The sequence below is a fragment of the Spermophilus citellus genome (assembly GCF_964194105.1).
Source record: "Spermophilus citellus genome assembly, chromosome: 17".
NCBI lineage: Eukaryota > Metazoa > Chordata > Mammalia > Rodentia > Sciuridae > Spermophilus > Spermophilus citellus.
The window spans coordinates 3493093-3519007 of NC_138199.1; the positions used below are offsets into that span (position 1 = coordinate 3493093).

Sequence of the window (25915 nt, forward strand, 5' to 3'; positions counted from 1 at the left end):
GGTCACACATCTGATACAAGGGGTTGCCAGATAATTTGGGACTCGGGTGCCACACATGTTCCCAGGGAAAGAATTGTCTAACTCCCCAGGGACTTGCTCATACCCCCTTCCTCTCCTTCTCACACCAAAGCTTGGCAGTTACAATGCTTTCTCCCACAGATTCTACCAGCCTCACTCAACTTTCCTTATTGTGGGCTTTGAGGCTTGGTATTGCACAAAATTTGGTAAAATGCTTCCATTATCAAAAAACTAGGGACATCCGGTAGTTTGGAACCTGGTTACATAATGGGGGAATCTTACCAATAGGCAGAAGCTTTGGATGACTCTCAGGGGTATAGATAAGTCTGATTCCTGGGTGCTGGGGAATGGGAAACACCAGAGTAAGGGTGGGAAGGTGGTTGGTCTGAGGCTAATGGTATTAGAAGGGACTTTGAGCAAGGAGTCTCAGGATTTTCTGGAATCCTTACCACCAGTTCAGGTGGATCTTCAGGAGGCCTTGTGCACTGGGAGCCCTAAGGCAGAACATCATCAAGTTTGGGGCAGTCAGATTGGGAAGAAAGGCCCATCTGCAGTCTGTGATGTGCAACAGTTTCAGTTGAATACTGTGCAGCTCGCACGGTGGGACATAGGAATCTGCGTGAGGTGGAGGCAGAACTTCAGCCCAGGCAGACTTTCAGGTTGTGCACCAGTCCAGCTTGGCTGGTTATTAATATATGCCAAACTTCCCTACCCACACCCCCTCCAGCCCTCTGGCTTCCTGCCCCTAGACACCTTCCTGGGCTCCTTTCGGTCCTCCTTGACACTCCCTATTGCCACCTCACTCTTAGCACAACCCCTCCTCTATTGAACTCTCACACAGGACCATCAGGAAAGCTTGAAGACCATCAGGATGTGGGATGCACTGAGGCTGACAAGGTAGTGTCCAGTGTCAACCATCCATACAGACATGGGAATGGCAGCAGATTGAGGCAGAGCCGGGTGTCCCTCCCATCCTCTCCCCCTGCATCCCCATATCTGTGGTGCTAACAGGCAGCTGTCCACAGCAAGCCCATTCTCTGGGGCTCGGGGACTCTGAGGATTATTACCCCTGAAAACTCCCCAACTCCATCCTGCCAACCTCCTCCAACCCAGCATTTACCACCACTCTCAACCATCCCGGCCTCTGCTCCCATCCTTACCAATATCAGGTCCAAACCCTTGGGCGTGGCACTCCTCCCACAGAAGGAAAGATTGAGGCCGGGTGGCCAGAGGCACAGGCTGCACAGAACTGTTGAGAAATGGAAGTTTTGGTATTTGTGCCAGGGCCAGACCACCAAACCCAGAGCCACTGGGGGCTTCTGGGAACAGAAGCAGCTCCTCTGTGCCAGACTTGATCTCACACGTGTCCAACCACAATTGATTTGGACCCAGGGTCATGATGAAGTGAGATTGAGGCCAGCTGTGGAAAAAAGTGGGTAAAGGGGAGGTGGAGGGCCTCCATCCTGGACCAGCTGTCCATCACCCTGGGCTGCCCCTGCCAAAGCAGCTGACACTTGTGAGCACCCAGTCTCGCGAGATGAAGGCTCCCTCACAGCGCTACTGGTTGTCTAGGAAGATGCTTGCCGTCCAAGGCCATGTGTCTGGGCCCTACACCTTAGATGAATGAGGCCTCAGGACTCAGTTCTGGGTCCTGGGGCTCTGCAAACCTGCCATCTACCCCCTGCTGACCTCTGCAGCCTAGCTGCCACTCACCCCTCCAGTTTGAAATCTGATTGGCTGCAGCTTCTTCATCACAACCAGAGAAGTGTTGTGAGAATTAAAGATGTCCAGTGCTTAGAACATACTGCAGTTGGCTATGTTTTTAGCTATTTTTATTCCTAAACATAGTTCTTGGGATGTATATGGTTTTTCATGCTGTTTCCTCTACCTAGCATTTCATCCCCTGACTTATCTACCTAGAGAACTCTTATTCAACCTTCAAAACCCACCTTTGTGAAATCTTCCTTAAACTTCTTCCCCACCCCCATGGCCCCACAACCTGCTCCCTTCTTCCTACCCAGAGGTGCATAATAGATGAGTGTCCACCTCTGCTTGCTTTTCTGTCAAGACAGGAAACTCACTCCTTACTCAGGCAGCTGGGCCTCCTTTAGAGTACCCCCCATTTACTACATCCTGTTAATCAGGACCTTCCTTGGGATCTTCAAAGGTCATGCCCAATCTGCATGGAGCTCCTCCCTCTACATTAGACACCTTGGCTACCTATCACTTTCTCTGTTCTGGACTCAGGTTCCTGCTGCCCAAACCCAAGATCAGATTACTGGCTTAAAAAAAAAAAAATGTGTGTATCTGTTGGTGGCGGGGTGATTCTGGCGATTGAACCCAGGTCACTATTTCACTCAGATATATCCCCAGACTTTTTATTTTATTTTGAGATAGGATCTTGCTAAGTTGCCCAGGCTAGCCTCAAACTTGCCATCCTCCTGCTTCAGCCTCTCAAGTAGCTAGGATTACAAATGTGCACCACCACCCAGCAGGTTACTGGTTTTAAGAGACCTTGGGTTTGGACAGTCCCCTCTGTGACAGTTCTCTCCTTTCCGGTCCACTTCTCCACCCTCACCCACAGCTCTTTACCAAATAACAGCAACAGCAGCAGGAGCCATATCTGTAGATTGTCTTGGGTTGGATCTCCAGCTGGGTCTGGCTTCCTCCTCCTCAGTCTAGTGTCTCCTCCTCATTGCTCCTATAAGGCTTATGTCACTGGGCAAAGGAGAACTGGCCTGGGAAAGAGGAAGCTGTCCTGGCAGGGCCTGAGCTCAGACTTATGGGTAGACATCCTGCTTACAGACCTTGGTACTGGTGGGCTTTGCAGCTCCTCCTGCCAGGATCCCATCCTGGTTATATGGGACAAGGGACTCCTTTTAGCCCTGCCTTTCATCTAAGGTGAGAGGCAGAGAGAGTGACTGGCTGAGATAGATAACCACTCATACTCTGTATATCCGGTGAAGCTCTGAGCTCCCATGATTGCTGGCCTCCACAAGGCCAGGGCTCCTAGCTCCCCTGCACAGCTGGGGGATATTGACGCTTAGAGGAAATGACTTCTCAGGATCACAGTGAGCTGGAAGCAGAGTGGGGAATTGAACTGGGGGGGGTCCCTGTAACTCCAAGTCCCCAAGTTATTCCTCTGGAAAACCTTTCGTTCTTTCTTCCTGCCTCTGCATGTTACCCTTCAGTGGAGGGGACACATCTTATCTACCTGGAGAATTCCTATTCAACCTTCAAAACCCAACTTTGTGTGAAGTCTCCCTCCCTCAAATTCAAGGGAGAAAGTCCCTAGAGCAACTTCTTCTAGGAATCTCTACAGCCTGGGGTTTAGACCAGGCTTATGGCCTGTCCTTAGTGGATCCCTCAGCCCCTTCTTCCTGCCTTTACCTCATCTTGCCTGCACCTCAGTCTCCCAGCCCTAGATACCTGAGCACCACCTTCTTAGCAATGGTGAGGGGTTTTAATTTTTATTTTTTGAAAATATTTTTAGTTGTAGATGGACACAATACCTTTATTTTATTTTTATGTAGGATCAAGCCCAATGCCTCACAAGTGCTAGGCAAGGGCTCTACATTGAGCTATAACCCCAGCCTGGGTTTATTTTTTATTGAGGAGAAATTTGCATACCCTACAGTCAACCACGGTTGAAGTGTATGATTCAGTAGCCTTCTGTACCGTTCATCTTTGCAGATGCTATTCCTTGGTACCTGGAATGTCCTTTCTGCTTTTTCTGCTTGAAAGCTTTCTAATGAACTTCAAGAGACAGATTAACGCCCTCTTGTCCAGGATGCCTTTTTTCCGGACCCTCCAAGTTGGTTCAGGGACCTTCTCGTGGCTCCCCTTGTCCCTCAGTCACAGACTACCTCACTAGTGGTCTGACTCATTCTCCCTGAGCAGACTCAGCTCTCTGGTGTCCAGTGGACGGTGGGTGCACTGGAACCACCACTAAGGGCCTGTTCATGAGTGAATGGACCAGTGGAGGATCTTTGAGGACACTCTGGAGGACTCTAGGACTTTGTGAACCTGAGCCCTCAGGTTTCAGCTAGAGGAAGGGCCTAGAATCAGAAGTAGAGAGAGGACGCTCAGAGCCCCCAGGCTTTGGCAGAACAACAGCATAAGCAGGTATGGGTCTGGGACAGAGAATGGGGTACAGGGCCCTCAGCCTATTCCTGTCATGGAGTTTGACCCCGGGCCAGTTATTGCCTTATTGTGGACCTCATATTTTTCATTAGTAAAGGAGGGCATTGCCTGGACTATCTCACTGTCCCATTAAGTCATTTGAAGGGGTTCACTCAGGGGCTGAGCATGACCCCTTAATCCCTCAAGTTCAAGGAAGGAAGCTCATAGAGCAGCTTCTTCTAGGAGTTAACCAGCAGAGGGCGCTTTAGAGAAGCCAGGCAGCCTGGGTTCCAATCCACACTCTGACCTTCAACAGCTGTGTAACTTTGGATTGATTTCTCAATCTCTCTGAATCTTAGTTTCCAGGAAAGTGGGAATCATAAGACTTTCTCTAGCAGAGCTCAGTAAATGAAGGCAAAGGTAATGGTGCAATTGGGGTCCAGCTTGTAGTGTAGACAGGCAAATTGGATCACGAGCCAAATTCTTAAAAACATTGTAGGTCCTTGAAAAACATTCGTCTTTAACCCAATGGATACAAACTCCATGTTGGCCAAATATGTTAACTGTGCCAGCAACTCACATGCTGGACACATGACATGGCAGTTAGTCTCAAAGTTCAACAGCATGTAACAGAAAACCCAACCAGGGCTTAAATATATATGGGTCATTTGTCTCAAACATCAAGATGGACCAGAACTTGAACTTCCATTTTCCGCCTTCACCTCCTCTTTAGCGTGTAGATTTTGTTTCATGACCACAATGGCTATTTCTGCTCCAGATGTAGTGCCCATGTTCCAGGCAGAAGGAGGGGGTAGCCAGGGGATTCCCAGCAAGACTCCATGTAGGATGGGACATGCACCATTGGTTGGATGAAGACTTCCACACATAGCCCATTAGCCTCATGGAGACCTCTAGCAGCCAGGGAGTCTGGGAACTTGAGTATCTGTCATTCCAGGGTCATAGGATGGGATGGCAAGGGCAGTTAGAATGAAGCGCTGAGTTAGCTGATTCCTCACTTCCATAAAGAACCAGTCTAAAAATCAAGCAGTCTGAAATCACTTTGCATGCTAGGCAAAGTGTTCTACCACTAAGCCACATCCCTAGCCTGCTTCTGTTGAGTTTAAAAAGCTGATCTCCACATCTAGTTTTCATTTTCTGCCTCTAATGAAAGCCAGGACCAACAGAAGTATTTATCTGCTTTAAGAAGACATAACAGTTCAGTTGTAAAAATAACCAGAGGAATAAAAGGGTGTGTTTTAGATCCCAATAATTGTTGAGGTTGGGAGGTATTTAAAATATCGATGGTTAGGCTAATAAATCAGTGGTGGAACATTTGCTTGGCATGCAGAAGGACCTAGGTTTAATTCTTAGCAACACACACACGCGCGCACACATACACACACACACACACACACACACACACACACACAAAACACAGGCAACAGCCAATCTGATCAGATGCCTGATTGAAACATGCCCAGCCAGTCTGCAGGAATGCCTGTTGATGGGCCATAACTTCATGTACCACTAGGCCACCACTCCCAGTTGTAGGCCTTGGGGTCCACAGTTGCTTGAACGTCCCATTCTTAAAAGATAGATGTTAAGCCTCCACATTTCTGGAGATCTCTGTATTTCATCATGTTGGTAAATTTTTAAAAGTCACTAGGTAAATCAAAGAAGAGTCATTTTTGGTTATTTTTAATTTCTCACTTTTTTTTTTTTTTTTTAGTACCAGGGATGGAACCCAGGAGTGCTTAACCACTGAGCCACATCCCCATCCCTTTTTAAAAACATTTTATTTAGCACAGGTTCTCTCTGAGTTGCTTAGGGCCTTGCTAAGTTTCTGAGGCTGGCTTTGAACTCTCATTCCTCCTGCCTCATCCAGCCGAGCCACTGGGATCACAGGCACATGTCAGCATGCCTGGCTAATTTCTTACTTTTGGGGCATGGTATGGCATTGGTGTGGTCTGGGTCATGTAGCTTGTGGGAGGTGGCACTACTGGCTGCTCTCTAGGGTCCTGGATGGATGGTTTTCCTTCCTCTGTGATAACCATTCCATCTTCTTTCAGGAGTTACAGCCAAAGAGAGGTGGTGGAAAGAGTGGAAGAGGCTCTCTGGGAGAAGTCACTGCTGAGAACAAGGAGAACACAGAATAACATATTTGTTAAATGCACTGAAGTTGCCCAGGCTGGAATATAGGAAGACAGAAGGATGGTTTTATTTCTTTTTTTTTTAAAAAAAGCATGTCCCAGATGTGGTTTTAAAATCAATAAAATGTTTCCATATCCATGCAGTGGTCAAGGAGAATCTAAGTGGAAAATCAAAGTGACCCCGGTTTTCTTTTGTACTTGATGAAAATTTTTGATTTTTTATGCAGTTTCAAAATCAACAGAACCATGACTTATGTCTTTTACATCATTGTGGCTGACCATAAGTACCTCTGACAGTTGTAGGAGACTTGGTTCTAATAGTTACACTCCCCACCCCACACCAAGAAATAGTGGAGTGTGGTGGGGTGGGGTGGGTTCCTTGTGTTGTTTAGGGACTGCAGAGATTGCCAAGTACTTTCTTGGCTATTTAGCCACATAGTCCCCACTCTAGTCCCCACAGGAGGTGGAAGTTAATAACTCTTGCACAGGAGACCCAACAGGCCCTAACAAGATTGCACAAGCAAGGTGAGAGTAGAGCTGGTCTGGAATCCATGTGTGTGTGGGTGGCTGGCTGTTCCTAAGAAAGTGGGCTGGGAGGCTGGGGAGTTTGGAGGTTCCACTGACTTGGTGGAGACATTTGTGAATCTCTTCCCATCTATGCATTCAGTGAGGTTGTGTTGGCAACTAGGAGTCAGCCAAAGAAGGAATATTTACACCATGGAAATTGACCAATGCTAAACTCAGAGCTTTATTTTTTAAAAAATATTTTTGCTTTATTACTTTTTTTTTTCATAGAGCCACTTTGTCAGCATACTGCTGGCCTAGAAGATGAGGTCAGAGAACTTGGCAGACCCAGGTAACACAAGGCCTGAGTTGCTGGAGGGTTTGAGCGGAGGAGGGATGTGAAGTGTCTTTGGGTTTTTATAGCATCCCTTGTGAGGAAAACACCTGGGAGGATGTGGTCATCCAGATAGGGCCATCACATCAAGAAAATGAACATATAGGACACATGCAATACTTAGGATATATATAACTCAAAATGTATTTCTTATTTTTTTAAATGCAAATTTAACTGGGCATCTTGTCTTATATTTTTATCTAGCAACCCCACATCCAGGTGCCTGATGAGAGAAGATAGAGATTCTCAATTGCTTCTGGATGGTCCCTGCTTGACTTTGCCTGCCCAGTCCTTGGGCCATTTTCTCTTCCTGGGATATTCAGAGCAGGGTTCCTAGCTACCCCCACCCTGGTCCACACCCCAACTGCCTTTGGACCTGCCATGCTCCTCAGTCATTTCCTGAAAATCTGAGAGAGGAAACTGGATAGGGAGCAGATCACAGACGGATGGAAGGGATGATCTCACAGGAAGCCAGACAAGCTAGAATTGCCACCACACCCTGGACTCGGGGAATCTTGTCCCTTCACTGACTGACACGGTGAAGTCATCCTCCTTTAATTCTTCATGCACAGGCTCTGTAATAGGGTTTACTTCATGTGATGGGCAAGCTGTGGCAGGGAAATGGCTCATGTTGTTTTTTGAAAGATGTGTGTAGAGGAAGCTCTAGAGGTATCCACGGGGAGAAGTCGGGGGAGCATTGGAGGTGGATCTGGAGGAGGGTTGGACATGGTCTGATGGAGAGAGAAGAAGCAGAGGGCGGGGAAGAGAGGACACTGGTCTGAATCTGCAGGTGCCACCATGCCAGAGAGATGGGGAGGACCAGGAGGAGAAAGAAGCCAAGAGGACGGGCGTTTGGCTATGGGTTGACATCTCTGATGACATTTATTATCTGCATCCTTCAAAGATTTGGATTCTTTCAGAGGATAGAGAACAGATATAACTCTCCACCTCCCTACACCCAAGGATAGTGTTGGGCAATGTTCTGTGATGGGCAACGTCAGCTTCAGGGTCAACCACTGAGGACAGTGGTGCTGCCATGGTTTGGGGTGTGGCCTGTCCCCCCAAGGTTCATGTATTGAAGGTGTGGGCCTCAGGGTGGCAAGATTGGGAGGTAATATGGGCCTGGTAAAAGGTGGGGCCTATACAAGGCAATTAAGTCATTGGGGGGTGTTGCCCTCAGAGGGGATTAATGACACCTGTATTAATCCTTTCTGGGCACTTTATAATGAAAAGAGGTTTATTGAGCTCACAGTTTTGGAGGTCTTAAGAAGTGAGTTCTCTTGAGAGTGGATAGTTGTGAAAGAGTGAGCCTGGCCCTTGAATCTCTCTGGCCCTGTCTCACCAGGTGATCTCTTCTTTATGTACTCCTGCCATGATACCACCTACCACGATGGGATGTAGTTTGGGGGCTCTTGACAGAGGCCAAACTGATGAGGCCACCCCATCTTAGACTTCTAGCTTCCAAAAACTGTGAGCTAAATAAACCTATTTTCTTTATAAAGTACCTAGCCTCAGGACTGATATAGGCATTCAGGATGGAACGTAAGGCACTGAGACAAAATGAGCTCCATCTCGCTGTCCCCAGACCCTAGTGGCCTGGCTGTGAAGAGCAGTGGAAGCAGGGGGAAGCCCCAGGCTGTGTCTGGAGCCATCAGTTCATGAGGTCACCCCATCCAGTTAGGCCTCTGGAAGTCAGGGACAGATAGTTCCTGGATATTGCTTCTTGCTGTTTCCTCCATCAAAAACATACTCCTCATCATTCTGTCCCTGTAGGGATGGCTGAATGCAAATGCTGCCCACTGGGCTGCTACACATCCTGTGAGCAGATCACCCACAACATAGCCTGTGCCCTCATCAAGCCACACTGCTTTGGAGCTGAGCCCCAGGCAGCACCTTCTAGAACCCCCATTCCATCACCTTTCTGCCAAACAGGCTCCCCAGATCTGGGATTTTTATAATCCCTGGCCCTCATAGCAGGCCTTTACCTCCTTGAAGGAATATGCTTCCATGCCCTATGTGTAAGGCACTTTCAGGAAGAAATCATTCCCTCCTATTTTCCAGGACACATGGGGGAAAGACAGGTTGTCATGGCCTCTCGGTGTTGAGGCAAAGATAGATCAGGGAGAACTGGAGGAAGGAGGAACGTGTGTGTGGGTCTGTGTGTCCTGTGTATGAGTTGTCCTTGAGTGTTTGTGCAGATTCCTGTGTTGGTACCCAGAGTTTGTCCCAGGCACTTGTATGTTCGGTCCCTGAGTGTGAAGGTGTGCTTTTGTGTGTACGTGTATTTATGCAAATCTGTGTGTTTATGCAAATCCCTCTGTGTGAGAACGTAAATGTATATGTAAGAGCAATGTGTGTCTGTGGGTGTGAATCTGTGAGCAGAGTGCTGTCCCTGTGTTTTTGAGGGCATCCCCATGGGGGTCTGAGCATGTTCACACTTCCGTGAATGTGGACATGTGGATACATGAGTACATGTGTCATGGTGTGACTGTGTGTGAGAGTGTTGGGTTTTGTGGTGGGGGGCGTGGAGATCAAGGAACGGGCTGAATGCTCTTGACCAGTCTCATAGCCATGCCTGGCCCTACTGCTCGTTTCCCAGGAGACCCTGGGCTCTAGGTAGAGGGAAGCTTCACCTCTCTGCCTGTTGTCAATGGGGGTATTTCAAGCACCAAAAGGACAGGTTGGGGAGGAGAGTTTGGGATCAGGGAACTCCTTTTGTGGGCCTTTAAAAAGGACTGAACTGAATCCCATCAGTTGGTGCCCTTGGCAAGCCTCAACCCAGAATGGACAAGTCTGGAGAGGTTTGTTGGGGAACCCAGGCCCATTGACACCCCAGGCTGTCAGCTTGTAAGGCCCCCTCGAAGATGCCTAATTTTGGTCTTGAGCACTTGAGTGCCTCTCACCTACCCTCTTGCTTGTCTCCCTTTGCCTGTGAGCCATCTATTCAATGTCTTTTCTTGACCTCTTCTTTTCTAATAAGCTCTGATTGGGGGCAGCAATGTTCCTACCTAAATGATTCCCGAGCCTTCCTGCAGCTGAAAGTGGCCATGTGACACAGTTCTGTCTGAGTGAGATCTGCTGGGGAATACCAGGAAGGCATTTGCACTCATGATGATAGGGAACAGATGGAGCTACCTTGTCCCTCTCCCACCTGATGGTAGGAATGCAGCAATTATTTTTAAACCATGAAGCAGGAGAGGCACAGTATCAAGAGCATGATAGCAAAGTGGAAAGAGTCTAATTCCTGATAAGCATTACTGAGCTGCTAAACCCGGGTCAGCAAAGTCATTTGGACTTCTAATGATGAAATAAAAATGAATCTTCAAGTGTTTAAGCCATGGTTGGTGAGTTTCTGTTACTTGGAGCCTGACACAGCCTTCAAGGATCTTCCCATTTTGAGGATAGGGAGACCGGTAGCCCTGGCTTGCCTTGCCTCCAGCCAGGGGCTCCTCACTCCGGTTTACTCAGAGTCCTGCCTAAAACTAGCTGTCATCATTTGCATGATTAACAGGATCCATGTTCAAATCAGGCCTGTAATCCTGTTGAAATTCAGACCAATTCACCGTGCTCATGAGGAGATTCCTTTTTGTATGATAAAGGAAGAGATCACCAATCCCATTATGTAGAAAATGAGAACAAGGCCCAGAGGGTTGAGGCTTGTCAAGGGTACCATCTGATGGGAGTAGAGTTCAGTGCTTGCCTCTATGATGGGTTCTAAGGGCCCACAAGGGAAATTACTGGTCCCAAACTCTCTTCCCCAACCTATCCTGCTGGTGCCTGGAATACCCTCCATGGACAACAGGCAGCATCTTTTGCAGATTCATTCCTTAAAGTGGTCTCCCTTCTTGGAAAGGGACATTTTGCCTGAGACCTCCAAAGACCACCCTGCCAGGTAGGTGATAGCAGGAGCAGGAGAAACCACTGAGAATTCAGGGAAGAGATGGGGTGGAGTCCTGCAGACTGACGACTATCTGTCCTAGACATCAGGACTTTGGGAGGGGATGTCATCGGCCTCTGCAGGCGAGGTCGCGACCTGTGCTTTCAACACTTGGGCTTCCCCCTATTCCCTGGCTACTCCTACATGCTTCGAGAATGAACCAAATTACTCACAGTTGTCAGTATTGGTCAATGAAGTGTGTGTGTGTGTGTGTGTGTGTGTGTGTGTGTGTGTGTGTGTGCAGAATGGCGCAAGTGATCCTAGAAGCAAAGGTGCCCCCCCATGCTTTCTGACTGGGGTCAGTTTTCCCATCTGAGCTCATTTTTCTTTCCAGTTGTAACTGGAGCTAATGATGCATTCCCCAATTCATCCTCTGACACACACATCACAAAGGAGAAAGGATTTATGCCCACGTGCTGTTGATATCAAAGTGTGTCTTCTTAAACCTTAGGAGCTTGGGATAGGAGGAAGGTAATAATATGGATAGAGTGGCTTTCCCCAGTGGAGAGTCCCCACTGTGCTCCACAAAACTGTAGAAACCCACTCCAGTGAAAAGAGGGCTGTGATGCCTAGGTCACCTCCATTATTTCCACTTGCCCAGTGTCCATCATACCACTCTTAAAGCTCAGGTTTCCTTTAAGAAAAGGGTCCTCACTGGCACATAGTCTGAGGAATTTGGCTGGGCTGAGTACTCTCCACTTCAAGAAGTGGACAGGTGACTCAGGTCTGGCATACTCTATTTCCTGGCTGAGCCTGTCCAGTGGGAGGAGACACTGGAGCCTATGCTGGGACTACTGACAAAAAGGGATGGCCCACGACATTCCCACACTTGAAAATCTTCGGGGTATTTCAGGAGCCTACACCAGGAATCTTGAGCACCAATGTCCATAGTGGCCAGATAGGAGATGTGAACCAAGAGAGTTGGATTTTGTGTCAACACATCATATTTCTCACAAAGAAATATGCTTGGTTTTGCTTTTTTTCAAACATATTTCCTCTCTGTTTTATTTTCCTGATTTTAATAAGATGCAGAGCATAATGTTTAAGTCCAGTCCTAAGTGGCATCAAACACTATACCAGTTAGGGAGTGGTGGGGTGAACTGGAGAGCCCATGCCTTTTCATTGGTGGGGTTCCATCCCATCAGTTCCATGTGGAACTGAAAGTCTGATGCTGACAGATCTTCTGATTTTTCCAAAAGAAGCCAGAAATCAGAATTTGTAAGGAATGGGATATGCTCCATTTTTAACATAGGCAAATCATTCCATGCTTTGAAAAAGCACCATGTGAGTCATTCTCTATCATTGCTGGTGGGTGTGTACACTGGCATAATCTCTAAGGATAGAAATTGGACATTAGCTATTAAAATCGCAAGTGCAATGTTCTTTGACTTGGCACTCTTGCTCTGGATATTTTTCCTGCAGATATACATGTGATGTACAAAATGCTGTGTTCAAGAAAATTTATTGCGGCATTGCTTGCAATATCAAAGATTTGAATTAATCTAAATGTCTACATATTGGGTCCTGGTTAAATACGTTACGTTTACAAAATAATGCTATTCAGCTGCAAAAAAAAAAAATGAGATGGTTTCTTAGATATAATATCCATACCATAAGTGACAAATGATAAAACAGAGAAACTGGACTTCATTCAAATTAAAAACGTGTGCTATGGAGGACACTATCAAGAAAGTGAAAAGATAACCCAAGGAATGGAAATACATATTTGTAAATCATATATCCTATGAAGGACTTATATCAAGAACATACAAAGAACTCTTTTAACTCAACAACAAAAAGGCAAATTACCCAATTAAAAATGGACAAAGTGTTTGAACAGATGATGAATGGGCATTTTCCCAAAGACAAATGGCTGATAAATCATAAAAAGGTGTTCAACATCCTTAATCATTAGAGAAATGTAAATCAAAACCACAACGACATACTGCTTCACACCCACTAGGATGGCTGTAATAAACAAAAAGAGAAAAATAACAAGTGTTGGTGAGAATGTTGAGAAACTGAAGCTCTTAAATATTCTGGTGAGATTGCAAAATGATGCAGCTGCTGGGAAAAATGACTTGACAGTTCCTCAAAAGTTAAATATAATTATCCTATGACCCAACAATTCTACTACTCAGTATGTACCCAGAACTAAATACATACATCTTAGCAAAAACTTGTACACAGATCTTCTTTATCAGCATTATTCATAAAAGTAAAAATTCACAAACAACACAAATGTCCATCAATTGATAAATGGATAAAAAATGGAAAATTATTCACCCAAGAAGGTAATGGAGTACTGATTCATAATGCAACGGAAGTTAACCTTTAAAACACAATGTAAGTGAAGAAATCCAAATACAAAAGGCCATCTATTACATGATTCCATTTATATGCAATGTTCAGAAAAGGGAATTCCACTGAGAAGCAAAGTAGTTCAGTGGTTGCCCAGGAATGGGGGAAAGAAGAAGGAGGGTGATTAGTAATGGATTTCTTTTGGGGATGATGAAAATGTTCTATGATTTGGCAGAGGCAATGTTTGTCCATCTCTGTGAACATGCTAAAAAACACTGAACTGTACACAATAAAATGGTGAATTTAAAGGAATGTGAATTGTAATCTCTGAAAGCTGTTATTTTAAAAAAAGAGAATGAGAAGTTATACTCCATTTATGTATGATGTATCAAAATGCATTCTATTGTTATGTATAACTAATTAGAACCAATTTAAAAATCTAAAAATAAGTAAAGGATCTATTTAGTTATTGACATGGAATGATCTTCAGGAAAACTGTATATGCTAAACTTTGTATGCAAAAGGGAAGGTGGATAAGAATTTATATTTGTATTTCTTTTTTCTAATCTTGGAGTGGGACCAAGATTTTCCACTGTGTTAATCCTTTTAGAATTTTGAAACTTATGAATGCATTATTAATAATTTACCCCTACAGTTTAATATTGACTCAGTAGACTCAATAATTCTCTTAAAGAAGTGGTAAGTTGTGGGCTAGGGTTGTGGCTCAGTGGTGGAGTGCCTACCTTGAATATGTGAGGCACTGGGTTTGATTCTCAGCATTGCATATAAATGAAAAATAAAGACCCATCAACAACTAAAATAAATAAATAAATAAAATTCAAGGAAAAAAAAAAGAAGTGGTAAGTTGTGTCATATGCAACTGAGAGTTCCATGAGGCAAGGACTGAAGAATGTTCTTTGGGCTTGACTATAATTAGAGAAGATAATTGATGACTTTTCTAGGACAGAATCAGGGCCTAGTGGGGAGAGAAGCAAATTAGCTCATAGTGTTTTGAAAAGTAAATGGGAATCAGGGAATTTTTAACCAGGGAGTGTAGAACTGTTTGCAACTTGTATATCCAGGCTAGATGAAATATTTATTAAGTATTTAAAGGATACCTGTTTATTAATTTCTTCTGGCATTTTACATTTTATTCTTGGGTCAGACAGGATCATCAGACAGATATCGTCTTAGTCCCCTGGAAAAAAATGTGTTTAATGTTTTTTGGTTTTGAATGCCCTCTACTTAAACAGAGAGACACAGCTGGGCCTTGTACTGCACATATTTCAGAGTTAGGGAAGAGTGTTAAATTTCTTATCTAAAGGAAGACTGTCAAAGAAATATTGTCAGACCTTAGTGATAGAAATTGCCCATTTCCCATGGGCATGATTTATTAATGTTTAATGGAAATCAAGTAAGATAATTTGGCTTTTGTTATGCTGTCAGAAATAAATTTACAGTTTAATTTTTGTAGTGTTTTAGTTGTAGTTGGACACAATACCTTTATTTTATTTATTTATTATTATTATTTTTTAAATATATTTTATTTTATTTTTTAGGTGTATATGGACACAACACAATGCCTTTATTTTTTTTTTTTTTATGTGGTAGTGAGGATAGAACCCAGGGCCTCGCACATGCTAGACGAGGGTTTTACTGCTGAGCCACAACCCCAGCTCTACAGTTTAATCTTAACTCAGAAGACCCATATGATAATTTACCCCTACAGTTTACATGTCTAAATACCAAATATTATTTACCCTGGGCTTCCCAAGTACTCCTAAATATACTTTTCCTGATGTTGTGTTAAAAAAAAAATGCAATGTCTAAATTTCTAGCTTAACACACAGATCTTGATAAGTCACTTAAAATTCAATGCAAAAAAAAAAAAAAAAACAACAAAAAAACTCCACAAGCTGGGCAGGTTGGTGCACACCTGTAATCCCAGCTGTTTGGGATTACAACTGAGGCAGAAGGATTGGGAGTTCAAAGCCAGCCTCAGCAATTTAGCTAGACTCTGTCTCTAAATAAAATATAAAAAGGGGCTGGGGAATGTGGCTCAGTGGTTAAGTGCCTTGGGATCAATGGCCGGTACAAAAAACAACCAACCAACCAAACAAAAAAGCCAAATCACAAAAACAAGTATAGAACAGAAATAACAATATTTTTCAAAACAACAAAACAGTGGAGAATGTAAACAAATCACTCTGGTCTGGATCCACCTTTGGGCCTTCCATTTGCGACCTAAGGAATAAGTGCTCAATCTGGCACTGACTCAGTTGGGTTCCATCCTTGTATCCGCAGCCTTCCATTTACCGGTCAAAGAATCTGTAAAAAGCTCGTGTCCCTCCACTCTTCGATCTCCACACTTTTACTATCTGCAGGGCCCTTCTATATCATTTCACTTGGTGGAAACCCACTCATCTCTGGAGTTCCAATCCCTAGATCGCTTCTTACAGCTCTACTCTGAGCTCCCTGCTGAAAACCTTTCTCACATAACCTCGCCTTTGTCTCCTCCGCCCAGAGCCGCAAAGAACGATGCTCCATACAAGCTGCTCCGTGAATGAATAAACCACCGGGTTCTGGTTACGCCTCTCCCAAAGCGCTGCCATCACCAGATGAGACAAACGCTCCAAAAGGACCCGAGAGCGGAGACCAGGTTCGCAGGAAGCGGTGTGAAGATTAGCCACCGGAAGTCAGTGGAGACAGCAGGCCCGTCACTCTAGAATCCCGGAGGACTGGGATCTCAGTGGTTGGACGAGATGGGTCACTCCCGGGACCAATAAAGTGGGGGCACAATGCCTTAGGCATGAGTACTGAGAAGGAAAAAGGGGCCAAAAGGAGAGGGATTTCGGGAGCTAGTTGTCAAGGTAACAGATCTAGCCTTCGCAGCCCCTCCTGGGAGCCTGGCTATTCCCAGAGTTTGCAGGACTAGCTGTGATTGGCCCGAGGAGGTCGAGCCGATTGACGGGAGCGCGCGCGCACACGTGCAGGGGCGTTGTCCTCCATTCACGCGGCGCCCGAGGATCCAGCGCGCATGCGTTGGAGGACAGCGCGGGGAGGCGAGCGCACCCCTGCGAAGTGCTGAGCCCCCTTTGGGCGGCTCCCGCCGGCGAGCTGGACAGCGGCGGGCACGCGCGGGCGCGCGGGCGCGCAAGGCTGGAGGCGTGGTTTCCTTAGCTGATAAACTCGGATTGGGAGCAGCAAATTGAAGGGGTGGGAACCTCCTGGGAAGCTGCTTAGCGATTGGTCAGAGACTGGAGGGAGCGTGGTCTTGGGGGGCGGGGTCGGGGGGGCTCTGGCTGGGCAGCGGACGACGCTGGGGTGGTGGTGGCGGCCCTTGAACAAGTAAGCGAGCGAGTCGTGGAGACCTCCTCCGCTGGGGAAGGGAGGTTGGCGAGCCTCGGGACCTCCATAAGTCTAAGTCCTGAGGAGGCGTGAGGGTGAGGCGCCATTGGGTGAGTATGGCCCCGAGGAAACCCGAGTGCCCCGCCCCTCCCTTTCTTCCTGGACCGTACCGCACCCTCCCCCAACTCGGACCCCGACCCGGCCTCTGGGCTTCGGGGTTCCAATTCCCACTGCAGGATGCTTGCTACTTGCCAGCCTCTCTCTTTTGCCCCCGTGCTCGGTTTGGGGAACTTAGAGATTCTCCGGTTCTGCTTCCCAGCTCACAGAGGGGAAACTGAGGCCGACCTCTCCTCACCAAGCGTCTCCATATAGGCATCATGGCCGAGCCCCTAAAGGAGGAAGACGGCGAGGACGGCTCTGGGGAGCCCCCCGGGCCGGTGAAGGCAGAACCCGTCCATACCTCTGCCTCTGTTGCGGCCAAGAACCTAGCTCTGCTCAAAGCCCGCTCCTTTGATGTGACCTTTGACGTGGGGGATGAGTACGAGATCATCGAGACCATAGGCAATGGAGCCTATGGGGTGGTGTCCTCTGCTCGCCGACGCCTCACTGGTGAGCTTCCTGAGCCTCTCACAGATGTGGAAACTGGTTCCCAGAAGTGGTGAGAAACCTGCCTGATCTCAGCCATCCAGGAAGGAAAGCTGGGCTGTGAATTTTTGTTCAATTCAGCACTTACTGACTAGGTGCCAGGATCCCAGTTAGGCACCATTTTCAGGAACTCTGGTTTTGCTATACTTTCAGCCCATTTCTCCTGAGAAAAATGATAGTCCGGTTAGGTCAAGATGGAGAGCTTGTTCCTTGGTGTCTAAAAGAGAGCTGTGTTCCAGAGCAAGAAATTGCATGGTGGGAATGGTGAGATCTGACATGGAGAGAAAGTGCAGAGAGAGATAATGAGCCCAGGCATTAGAGCTAGCACTCCCACCAACTAACTGTGCAATCTACAAGTTACTGGGCCAAGTTTTCTCATCTGTAACTTTGAGCTATTAGTTCATGCCTTGTAAGATAGTTGTGAAGGTAAAATTTGATAATGTAAAACTTACTTAGCAAGTTCTTTGCGTATGGCAGGAACTCAGTATATGATAGCTGTTGTTATTTGCATCCTAGAAGGGTGGTGTTGAGAGGGGTCTGCAGTTCCTCCAAGGTACCCTCTGGTATCTGCCTTTTCCCTGCTCTCCAGGCCAGCAGGTGGCCATCAAGAAGATCCCGAATGCTTTTGATGTGGTAACCAACGCCAAACGGACCCTCAGGGAGCTGAAGATCCTCAAACACTTCAAACATGATAATATCATTGCTATCAAGGACATCCTGAGGCCCACTGTACCCTATGGAGAATTCAAATCTGTGTAAGGAGTGGGATAGGAAAGGGAGGCATAATTGGGACTGTTTCAGAAGGCAGGGACCTTATTGCTAAAATTCTGGAAGGACTGGCTAGAAAATTCCCATGGTTCCAGGACCAGTGCTCCTTTAGGGTATATTGAGGGACTGCTGTTATTCTTCAAGAAGAGTACAAATGTTACAGTTTTATAGACTATATAGGAGGGCAGACATAAGATGTTCATATTACTACTGCATCTTCCTACCCCTAGAGCAGATTGATCATAGAATACTTTCTTACAGAAAATGGACAAATCTTCACAATTTTCAACATAGTACTTCAAGCAGCCACTACCAAACAATGGAGTTATCTCCAAAACTAAACCTACTCGCCAGCCCTGATATAGTTGAACCCCATCTTTTATGGGGAAACTAGAAGATCTGGGGAGAAAAGTGATTTAACCAAGTTCATGGAAAAGTTGTAGAGCAATCTAGAATCTGGTGTGCTGCTGCTTCTTTACCCTGCTGTCAGCTCTTTGGGGTCCCAGGGTAACATGGTCTGTCTAGAGTCAGGAGGGTCTAGTGAGGATGGGGCTTGTCCCTTTGGTGTGGGTAGGCTAGGACATGCCTCTTTCACCTTTTCCTTTTCAGCTATGTAGTCCTGGACCTGATGGAGAGCGACCTGCATCAGATCATCCACTCCTCACAGCCACTCACACTGGAGCATGTGCGCTACTTCCTGTACCAGCTGCTGCGGGGCCTCAAGTACATGCACTCGGCTCAGGTCATCCACCGTGACCTCAAGCCCTCTAACCTGTTGGTGAATGAGAACTGTGAGCTCAAGATTGGTGACTTTGGTATGGCCCGTGGCCTGTGTACCTCCCCTGCTGAACACCAGTACTTCATGACCGAGTATGTGGCTACTCGCTGGTACCGGGCCCCTGAGCTCATGCTGTCCCTGCATGAATACACACAGGCTATCGACCTCTGGTCTGTGGGCTGTATCTTTGGCGAGATGCTTGCCCGGCGCCAGCTCTTCCCAGGCAAAAACTACGTGCACCAGCTTCAACTGATTATGATGGTGTTGGGTACCCCATCGCCAACTGTGATTCAAGCTGTCGGGGCTGAAAGGGTGCGGGCCTATATCCAGAGCCTGCCACCACGCCAGCCTGTGCCTTGGGAGACAGTGTACCCAGGTGCTGACCGCCAGGCTCTTTCACTGCTGGGCCGCATGCTGCGTTTCGAACCCAGTGCCCGCATCTCAGCAGCTGCTGCTCTTCGCCATCCTTTCCTGGCCAAGTACCATGACCCTGATGATGAGCCTGATTGTGCCCCACCCTTTGACTTTGCCTTTGACCGTGAAGCCCTTACCCGGGAACGCATTAAGGAGGCCATTGTGGCAGAGATTGAGGACTTCCACGCACGAAGGGAAGGCATCCGCCAACAGATCCGCTTCCAGCCTTCCTTGCAGCCTGTGGCCAGTGAGCCTGGCTGTCCAGATGTTGAGATGCCCAGTCCCTGGGCTCCCAGTGGGGACTGTGCCATGGAGTCACCCCCACCAGCCCCACCACCATGCCCTGGCCCTGCACCTGATACCATTGATCTGACCCTGCAGCCACCTCCACCAGCCAGTGAGCCTGCCCCACCAAAGAAAGAGGGCGCCATCTCAGACAATACCAAGGCAGCCCTCAAAGCTGCCCTGCTCAAGTCCTTGCGGAGCCGGCTGAAAGGTACCTTATGGGTATAGTGACTGGCTGGGGGAGTGAGGTGCTAGTGGGGGGCTCTGGCTTGAATATGGCTACAGGCTCTTACCTCTTACCTGTTCAACTTCCCTGTAGATGGCCCTAGTGCACCCTTGGAGGCTCCTGAGCCACGGAAGCCAGTGACGGCCCAGGAGCGACAACGAGAACGGGAGGAGAAGCGGCGGAGGCGGCAAGAGAGAGCCAAGGAGCGGGAAAAGCGGCGGCAAGAGCGGGAGCGAAAGGAGCGGGGGGCTGGGACCTCGGGGGGCCCTTCCACTGACCCCCTGGCTGGACTGGTGCTTAGTGACAATGATCGAAGCCTGCTAGAGCGCTGGACTCGCATGGCCCAGCCCCCAGCCCCAGCCCCAGCCCCAGCCCCAGCCCCAGCAACAAGGCTATCCCCAGCCCAGTCCACCAGTCCACCCCCTGGTCCCATAGCCCAGCCCACGGGTCCTCCTCCACAACCTGCAGGCTCCACCACAGGTCCTGCACCCCAGCCTCCCTGCCCACCTCCTTGTCCTGCTTCCCACCCTGCTGGCCCTCCGGGACCCATACCTATTCCTGCTGCACTCCAGACTGCCACCTCCAGTAGCCTTCTGGCCCCCCAGTCACTTGTGCCACCCCCTGGGTTGCCTGGCTCCAGTGCTCCAGGAGTTCTGCCTTACTTCTCATCTGGCCCACCACCTCTAGACCCTGGGGGGGGACCTCAGCCTTCTACATCAGAATCACCCGATGTCAACTTGGTGACCCAGCAGCTGTCTAAGTCCCAGGTGAGAGGAAAGACCCAAGCCTTGGGGACACCTGGATCTGGGCCCAGGGAAAATGGGTTCAGGAAGTTGTCCTTGCTCCATGAAAACTGAGCAACAAGGGGTTTTTAGGTCTCTGAACTTGTTCCCTTGCTAGAAGAAGGAACAATACCAATGAAGAGGTTGTTGGGAGACAAAAATACTTTCTGGAAAATGCCTGGTCTTGAGATGGGCCTTAGCTGGTACTTGGTGATTACTGAGACTGGGATACCCAAACAGGGTAGTCAGCAGCCTCAGGACAGGGTGCCCTGCACACCTGAGTCTGCCCTTGCTAGTTTGTAACCTGCCATCATCCCCCACAGGTGGAGGACCCCCTGCCCCCTGTGTTCTCAGGCACTCCAAAGGGCAGTGGGGCTGGCTATGGTGTTGGCTTTGACCTGGAGGAATTCTTAAACCAATCTTTCGACATGGGCGTGGCTGATGGGCCACAGGATGGGTAAGACGGCTGGATCCAGCTCTTGGAATGGGGCGGTGGGGAGGGGCTCCTGGTGTGGAAGAATTCACCTATGGGATGGGGATGGGTGCCAAGCTGGCTGAGGCTAGCTGTAACCTCTCTCTTTTCCATCCCTGATTCCCTTTCCCTGCAGCCAGGCAGACTCTGCCTCCCTCTCAGCTTCTCTCCTTGCTGACTGGCTTGAGGGTCATGGCATGAACCCTGCTGATATCGAGTCCCTGCAGCGTGAAATTCAGATGGACTCCCCGATGCTTCTGGCTGACCTGCCTGACCTCCAGGAGCCCTAAGGCCCACAGCCTTTGCCAGGCCCACAGCCTTTGCCTTGCCCCCAGCTCCGGGACCCAGCTCCAGGGCCCATGGGAGCAGGTGAGGCTCAGCTTGGATTATTTTGTAGGTTCATCTCAGACCCACCCTTCAGCCTTAAGCAGCCACCTGAGCCACCACCGAGCCATGACAGGATTGGGAGACCCCTACTCCACCCAGCAATCCTTTTCAGTATTGTATTTTTATTATTGTAATATTATTACACAGTCTTTTTGACATCAAAATGAGGCCTGTGAAATACAAGGTTCCTTTTAATGCCTGACTCCAAGTGTCATTTTTGGAGATGGGGACAGTATACCACCAATAGGGGTATAAGGAGGAGCCAGTTGGGGACCCAAGCAATATTTTTTGTGCACAAAGCTAATTTGTTTAAGGTCCATGACTGAGCCTTGCATGCCCTGCCCACTTTCAGCCCCAAAGATTGTTCTCTGTGTTCTCACATGGCCAAACCTCAATCCCTGGGGGCAGTTGGGGGACCTCATTTCCATGCCTACCTTGCCCATGTCTACTTCAGGGTGACATACAGTACCTGTGGTGAATACTGTTTTGTCATTGAGCTTTGCAGGGGCTGGGACAGGCAGGTGGTAGAAGCAGTATGGTTGTGAGGTCCATGGTGTTCACCACAGGGGAGAACATTGGTGATAGGGAGGCCAAGGATGGAAGGTACTCTTCAAATGGCCAGAGGGGGTGCCAGGGGGTGCCAGTGGTCATGCATGAATGGCCTGGCATACTCCCAGGGGTGGTCAGATTACACTGCTTGGTCTAGAGTATTCCCAGACACAGGGGCCCGCAGTAGAGAAGCTGGCTTAAGTGGGACACACAAGTGCATTCCTGGGAGGTGGCTCCTGGCTCTCAGCTATTGGGACAGGGTGGAGGCAGCTCAGTCTCATGGAGGCTAGCCAGGTCCAGGCTGGGTGACTGTACCTCAGAAAAGGGCTGGGTGCTGCTGGTAGCTAGCTGCAGGTGGAAGGGAGCTCCTAGGGCCTGGCTTAGAAATGTTTGCCCTGGGGTGTGTGATAGGGATCAGCCATGGCCGAGAGTCAGAAGGCCTCTTGAGAAGCTGGTGCTCAGGGAGCAGCAGAAGCAACAGAGGGGTCCCAGGGCATCAGAGGTCAGAGGGAGTATTCATAGTGATGGGGGTTGCTGGGGAGGAATGGAGCCTGGGGGGGCCAGCCCCTCAGGTCCTGCGGATTTTCATCTCGGTGCGCTTGAGGGAGTAGTAGAAGCCCTTCCACTGGGCCCAGTTGATGCCATTGGCATAGGAAAGGTGGGAGCCACCCAGGTAGAAGCCATTGAGGTTGGCAAAGTGGCAGCTGCGGAACCAGAAGGCTCCTGAGGACAGGGCTGCACAGTTCTGCACAAAGAGATCCTGGTCCCGGTCGAAGGTGGAGAACTTCTGGCCGCTGTGGTAGGACAGGGAGTCACCTGGCAGAGAGGAGGAAGGACAGGACTGCTGAGGCAGGGAGCTGAGCTCTGTGCTAGCAGGGAGAGGGTGACAACAGTGAGGGACATACGTGGCATTATGGTGGGATGGGAGCACCCTCTCTGAGCCAAATGTTGGGTAGATGGGCCTCTGCAGCACAGAGAAACAGCTGCTCCTCCACAGGGTTGCCTGGAGCAGGGCCAGGGTGGCTGAAGCACACACTGGCTGGAGTTGGCTTGGAGCCTGCTGTGGCTCTTCCAAGGCCAGGAGGGCTGAAGGAGGGCCCTGGAGGGGGCCAGCCCAGCCATCTCCCCCAACAGTCCTTGCTAAAGCTTTCAGGAGGGAATACCTGCACCACCATCCTCAAAGCCCGACACATAGAGGGTGTAGCCATCCTCCTCAGCGCTGACGGCATTCGGGGAGATGGAGAAGTCGACATATTTGGCATAGGCTGTGTTATTCTCAAAGTCCTCTAGGTCTACCCGCAGCTCATACTTCTGCTTCAGGGTCAGGAGGTGCATGTTCTGCAGCCCTGTGGGGGAAGGGAGCTGGTTAGCAAGGACCTGACTGTGGAGCAGTCCCCCCTCCCACCAGGCCCATGCCTTACCCAGCCAGTACTCCCCGTCTGCACGGCCAAAGCCCAACTTGTAGTCATTCCAGCCCCGGAAGAAACTCACTGAGCCATTGAATCTCTTCTGGAAAACCTGGAGTCGAGAGGATAGGGAAGGGGAATGATTTGAAGGTCCAGTGGGTAGGGGCCTTGACCTACCCTGCCCACCCAGGCATGGACCCTGCAATGTGAGACTAGTTCATTAAAGGACTGAGAGTTGGAAAGATTGTTAAAACAAGGTGCACACTGCCACCAGGCTCCTCTTTGAGGGACGGCTGTGCACTGACTGGCACCTACGTGGGCCCTTCATGCAGTCTTATGAGAGTCAGGAAAGGTGATCAGGGCTGGGGGTGTAGCTCAGTGGTCAAGCTCTTGCCTAGCATGGGATGTGTGGGTTTAATCCCCAGCACTGCCTAAATAAATAAAGGGGGGTATTCTAGAATTCAAGTGCCTGGGTGTGAGTCCTGGTATTGGCTTCATGATCTAGGGCAAGTAACTTCACCTCTGGGCTTTAGTTCCTCATCTAGAAAAGCAACTACCAGGACTATTGTGATGGTCACATGTGTTAGTGTATCCTAAGCAATTAGTGACAGCCATTCACAAACTGTGCCTTGGGTATCATCACCCCATTTTTCACAATGAAGAAACTGAGGCTCCCACAACTGGGACCACCTACTCACCGTCCACTTGCCACCCTCAGTGGTCATGTCACAGAAGACAGGCACGGGCACGCTGGGGCCTGAGGGGTAGATGAGGTACACACCATCTGTCTGGTAGCCCTGGGCATAGATGTCATCGCAGTCCAGGGGCTGCTGAAGGCAAGACTTCTCCAGAGCTAGGAGTAAGAGAGTGGGAACAGTGAGGAGAGAGGCTTACAGCAGAGAGAATACCCTAGCACCCACGGCTTGTTCCAGTCCCTGGGGCCAGAGGGCTTCGTTGTGGGAAATCATGAGATTTATTTGAGGAGGACTGCCCAAAGATCATTTCATCCACCTGCCCAACTTTGTGGAGAAGGAAACAACCTTGCAGAGCTGGGCCTCAGCACTGAGGCCTGGCTTTCCGAGCAGCCTCTTCTAGCCCAGCCTATGGGTCACGGTGCTGCATCTGTGACTGGGGGGCTGCTTACCATCTCCCCGGATCCCAGAGGCCTGGGGGGCGCAGGGAGGTGTGGAGAGCAGCAGCAGCAGCGGCGGCAGGGCCAGGAGGGCCTGGTGGCAGGAAACAGAGTCAGCTCAGCCCTGGCCCCAGCCCCAGGCACCCCCTGTTCTCTTTACATTTGCACCGTTACACATGCCACTCCTTGCCTGAAACCTTTTCTTGTCCTTTGGTCCCTCTTTGTCTTCCCCAGCAACCCTACTCTCAGGAAAGGCTGTCTACCCTTTAAGCTTAAAGAATTTCTTGCCAGAGATTCCCCTCTGCTTTCACAGTTCCCTCTCTGGCAAATGACTTCTCCCTATGAGTGGCCAAGGGGCTTTGGGCCTTCTGATGCCACGAACCCCCCACCCTGGTCCCAGTACCTTCATGCTGTCAGTTCGGCTCAGAGCTGCTGGTGTCTGCGTCCCAGACTGTTAGCTGCCTCCAGTTATGTGCTGGGCCCCTGGCCAGCCGCCCCAGCCCCGCCTCCCGAAGCTGCAGAACCACCCCCCTCCACACACGACCAGCATCAGCTTACACTACCAGGGGCCAGGGGACCACCTGGGTCTCATTAGGCCCGTTGGCAGGGCACTGCAGACCAGACAGTCAACTCCCTCCTGGCTCGGGCTCAGACTGCTGCCTGGATCCCACTCCACCAACGGCTGGCTGGACCTGTGGGCCCCTGGCACCCCCAGCTGGCCCCAGCCTGCCTCAGTCCACCCCGCTTCCTGACAGCCCTCCCCCCCATGTCTGTTTATTCTCTCCCTCCTGTCCTGGGCTGTTTCATCAGCCATTCAGGGGGAGGACTGAGCGGGGAGGCTGGGGGTGTAGGTGTACCTGGGTTCCAGGAGGGGCCCACTCTAGGAGAGCAGAAGACTGGGGGTGGGAGAGCTTCAGAGCTCCTGATGTGGGAGTCTGCGTGGGCTGGTGGGGGACAGGGGTAGCAGGGGCCAGGCCGTCTCCTGGCAGGACTGGGACATTTCTAAGCCATGAGCACAAGGTTGCAGGCGGCCAAATGCTCTGTCTGCGCCAGCTTGAGCCAGGGCCCCTCTCCAGCCCCACTCCCCTGCTCAGGCCACTTGGGCCCCCTCCTTTCCCCTTCGGCAGTTCCCATCTGGACCACTGTTGTTTCTCGTAGCCCCACCCCTCCTTCCTTTTTCCAAACCCTCACTTTGGTACCCACCCACCTCAGCCTTGCTCCCAGGCCCCTCTTAACCAGTTTCCTATTTCTTCCACCCCGATAGCCCACCTATTCTTTCTTGCCTTTCATCAAATCT

The 25915-nt window shown here is 49.3% G+C and overlaps 2 protein-coding genes across 7 annotated transcripts; one reads left to right on the forward strand and one right to left on the reverse strand.

Annotated features, from left to right (window-relative positions):
* Positions 1–16713: 16713 nt before the first annotated feature.
* MAPK7 (mitogen-activated protein kinase 7) lies at positions 16714–21481 on the forward strand. 5 transcript variants are annotated; one of them, XM_081272023.1, is made up of 7 exons: positions 16714–16884; positions 17094–17383; positions 18009–18174; positions 18797–19875; positions 19984–20657; positions 20996–21129; positions 21281–21481. In XM_081272023.1, the coding sequence occupies exons 2-7, from the start codon at positions 17152–17154 to the stop codon at positions 21432–21434; spliced, it is 2439 nt and encodes an 812-aa protein (XP_081128149.1). In that variant the 5' UTR covers positions 16714–16884; positions 17094–17151; the 3' UTR covers positions 21435–21481. The 5 variants fall into 5 exon arrangements, with proteins under 5 accessions (XP_081128149.1, XP_081128151.1, XP_081128150.1 ...); XM_081272025.1 differs by having other exon boundaries at positions 17147–17383; XM_081272024.1 differs by having other exon boundaries at positions 16737–16774.
* A 152-nt stretch (positions 21482–21633) lies between these two features.
* Positions 21634–25248, reverse strand: MFAP4 (microfibril associated protein 4). Of its 2 annotated transcripts, XM_081272045.1 has the most exons (6): positions 25022–25174; positions 24631–24712; positions 24185–24339; positions 23502–23598; positions 23244–23426; positions 21634–22896 (listed from the first exon to the last, which is right to left on the reverse strand). In XM_081272045.1, exons 1-6 carry the CDS (start codon positions 25025–25027, stop codon positions 22649–22651), a joined length of 771 nt encoding a protein of 256 aa, XP_081128171.1. In that variant the 5' UTR covers positions 25028–25174; the 3' UTR covers positions 21634–22648. The 2 variants fall into 2 exon arrangements, with proteins under 2 accessions (XP_081128171.1, XP_081128170.1); XM_081272044.1 differs by having other exon boundaries at positions 23244–23598; positions 25022–25248.
* Positions 25249–25915: the final 667 nt, after the last annotated feature.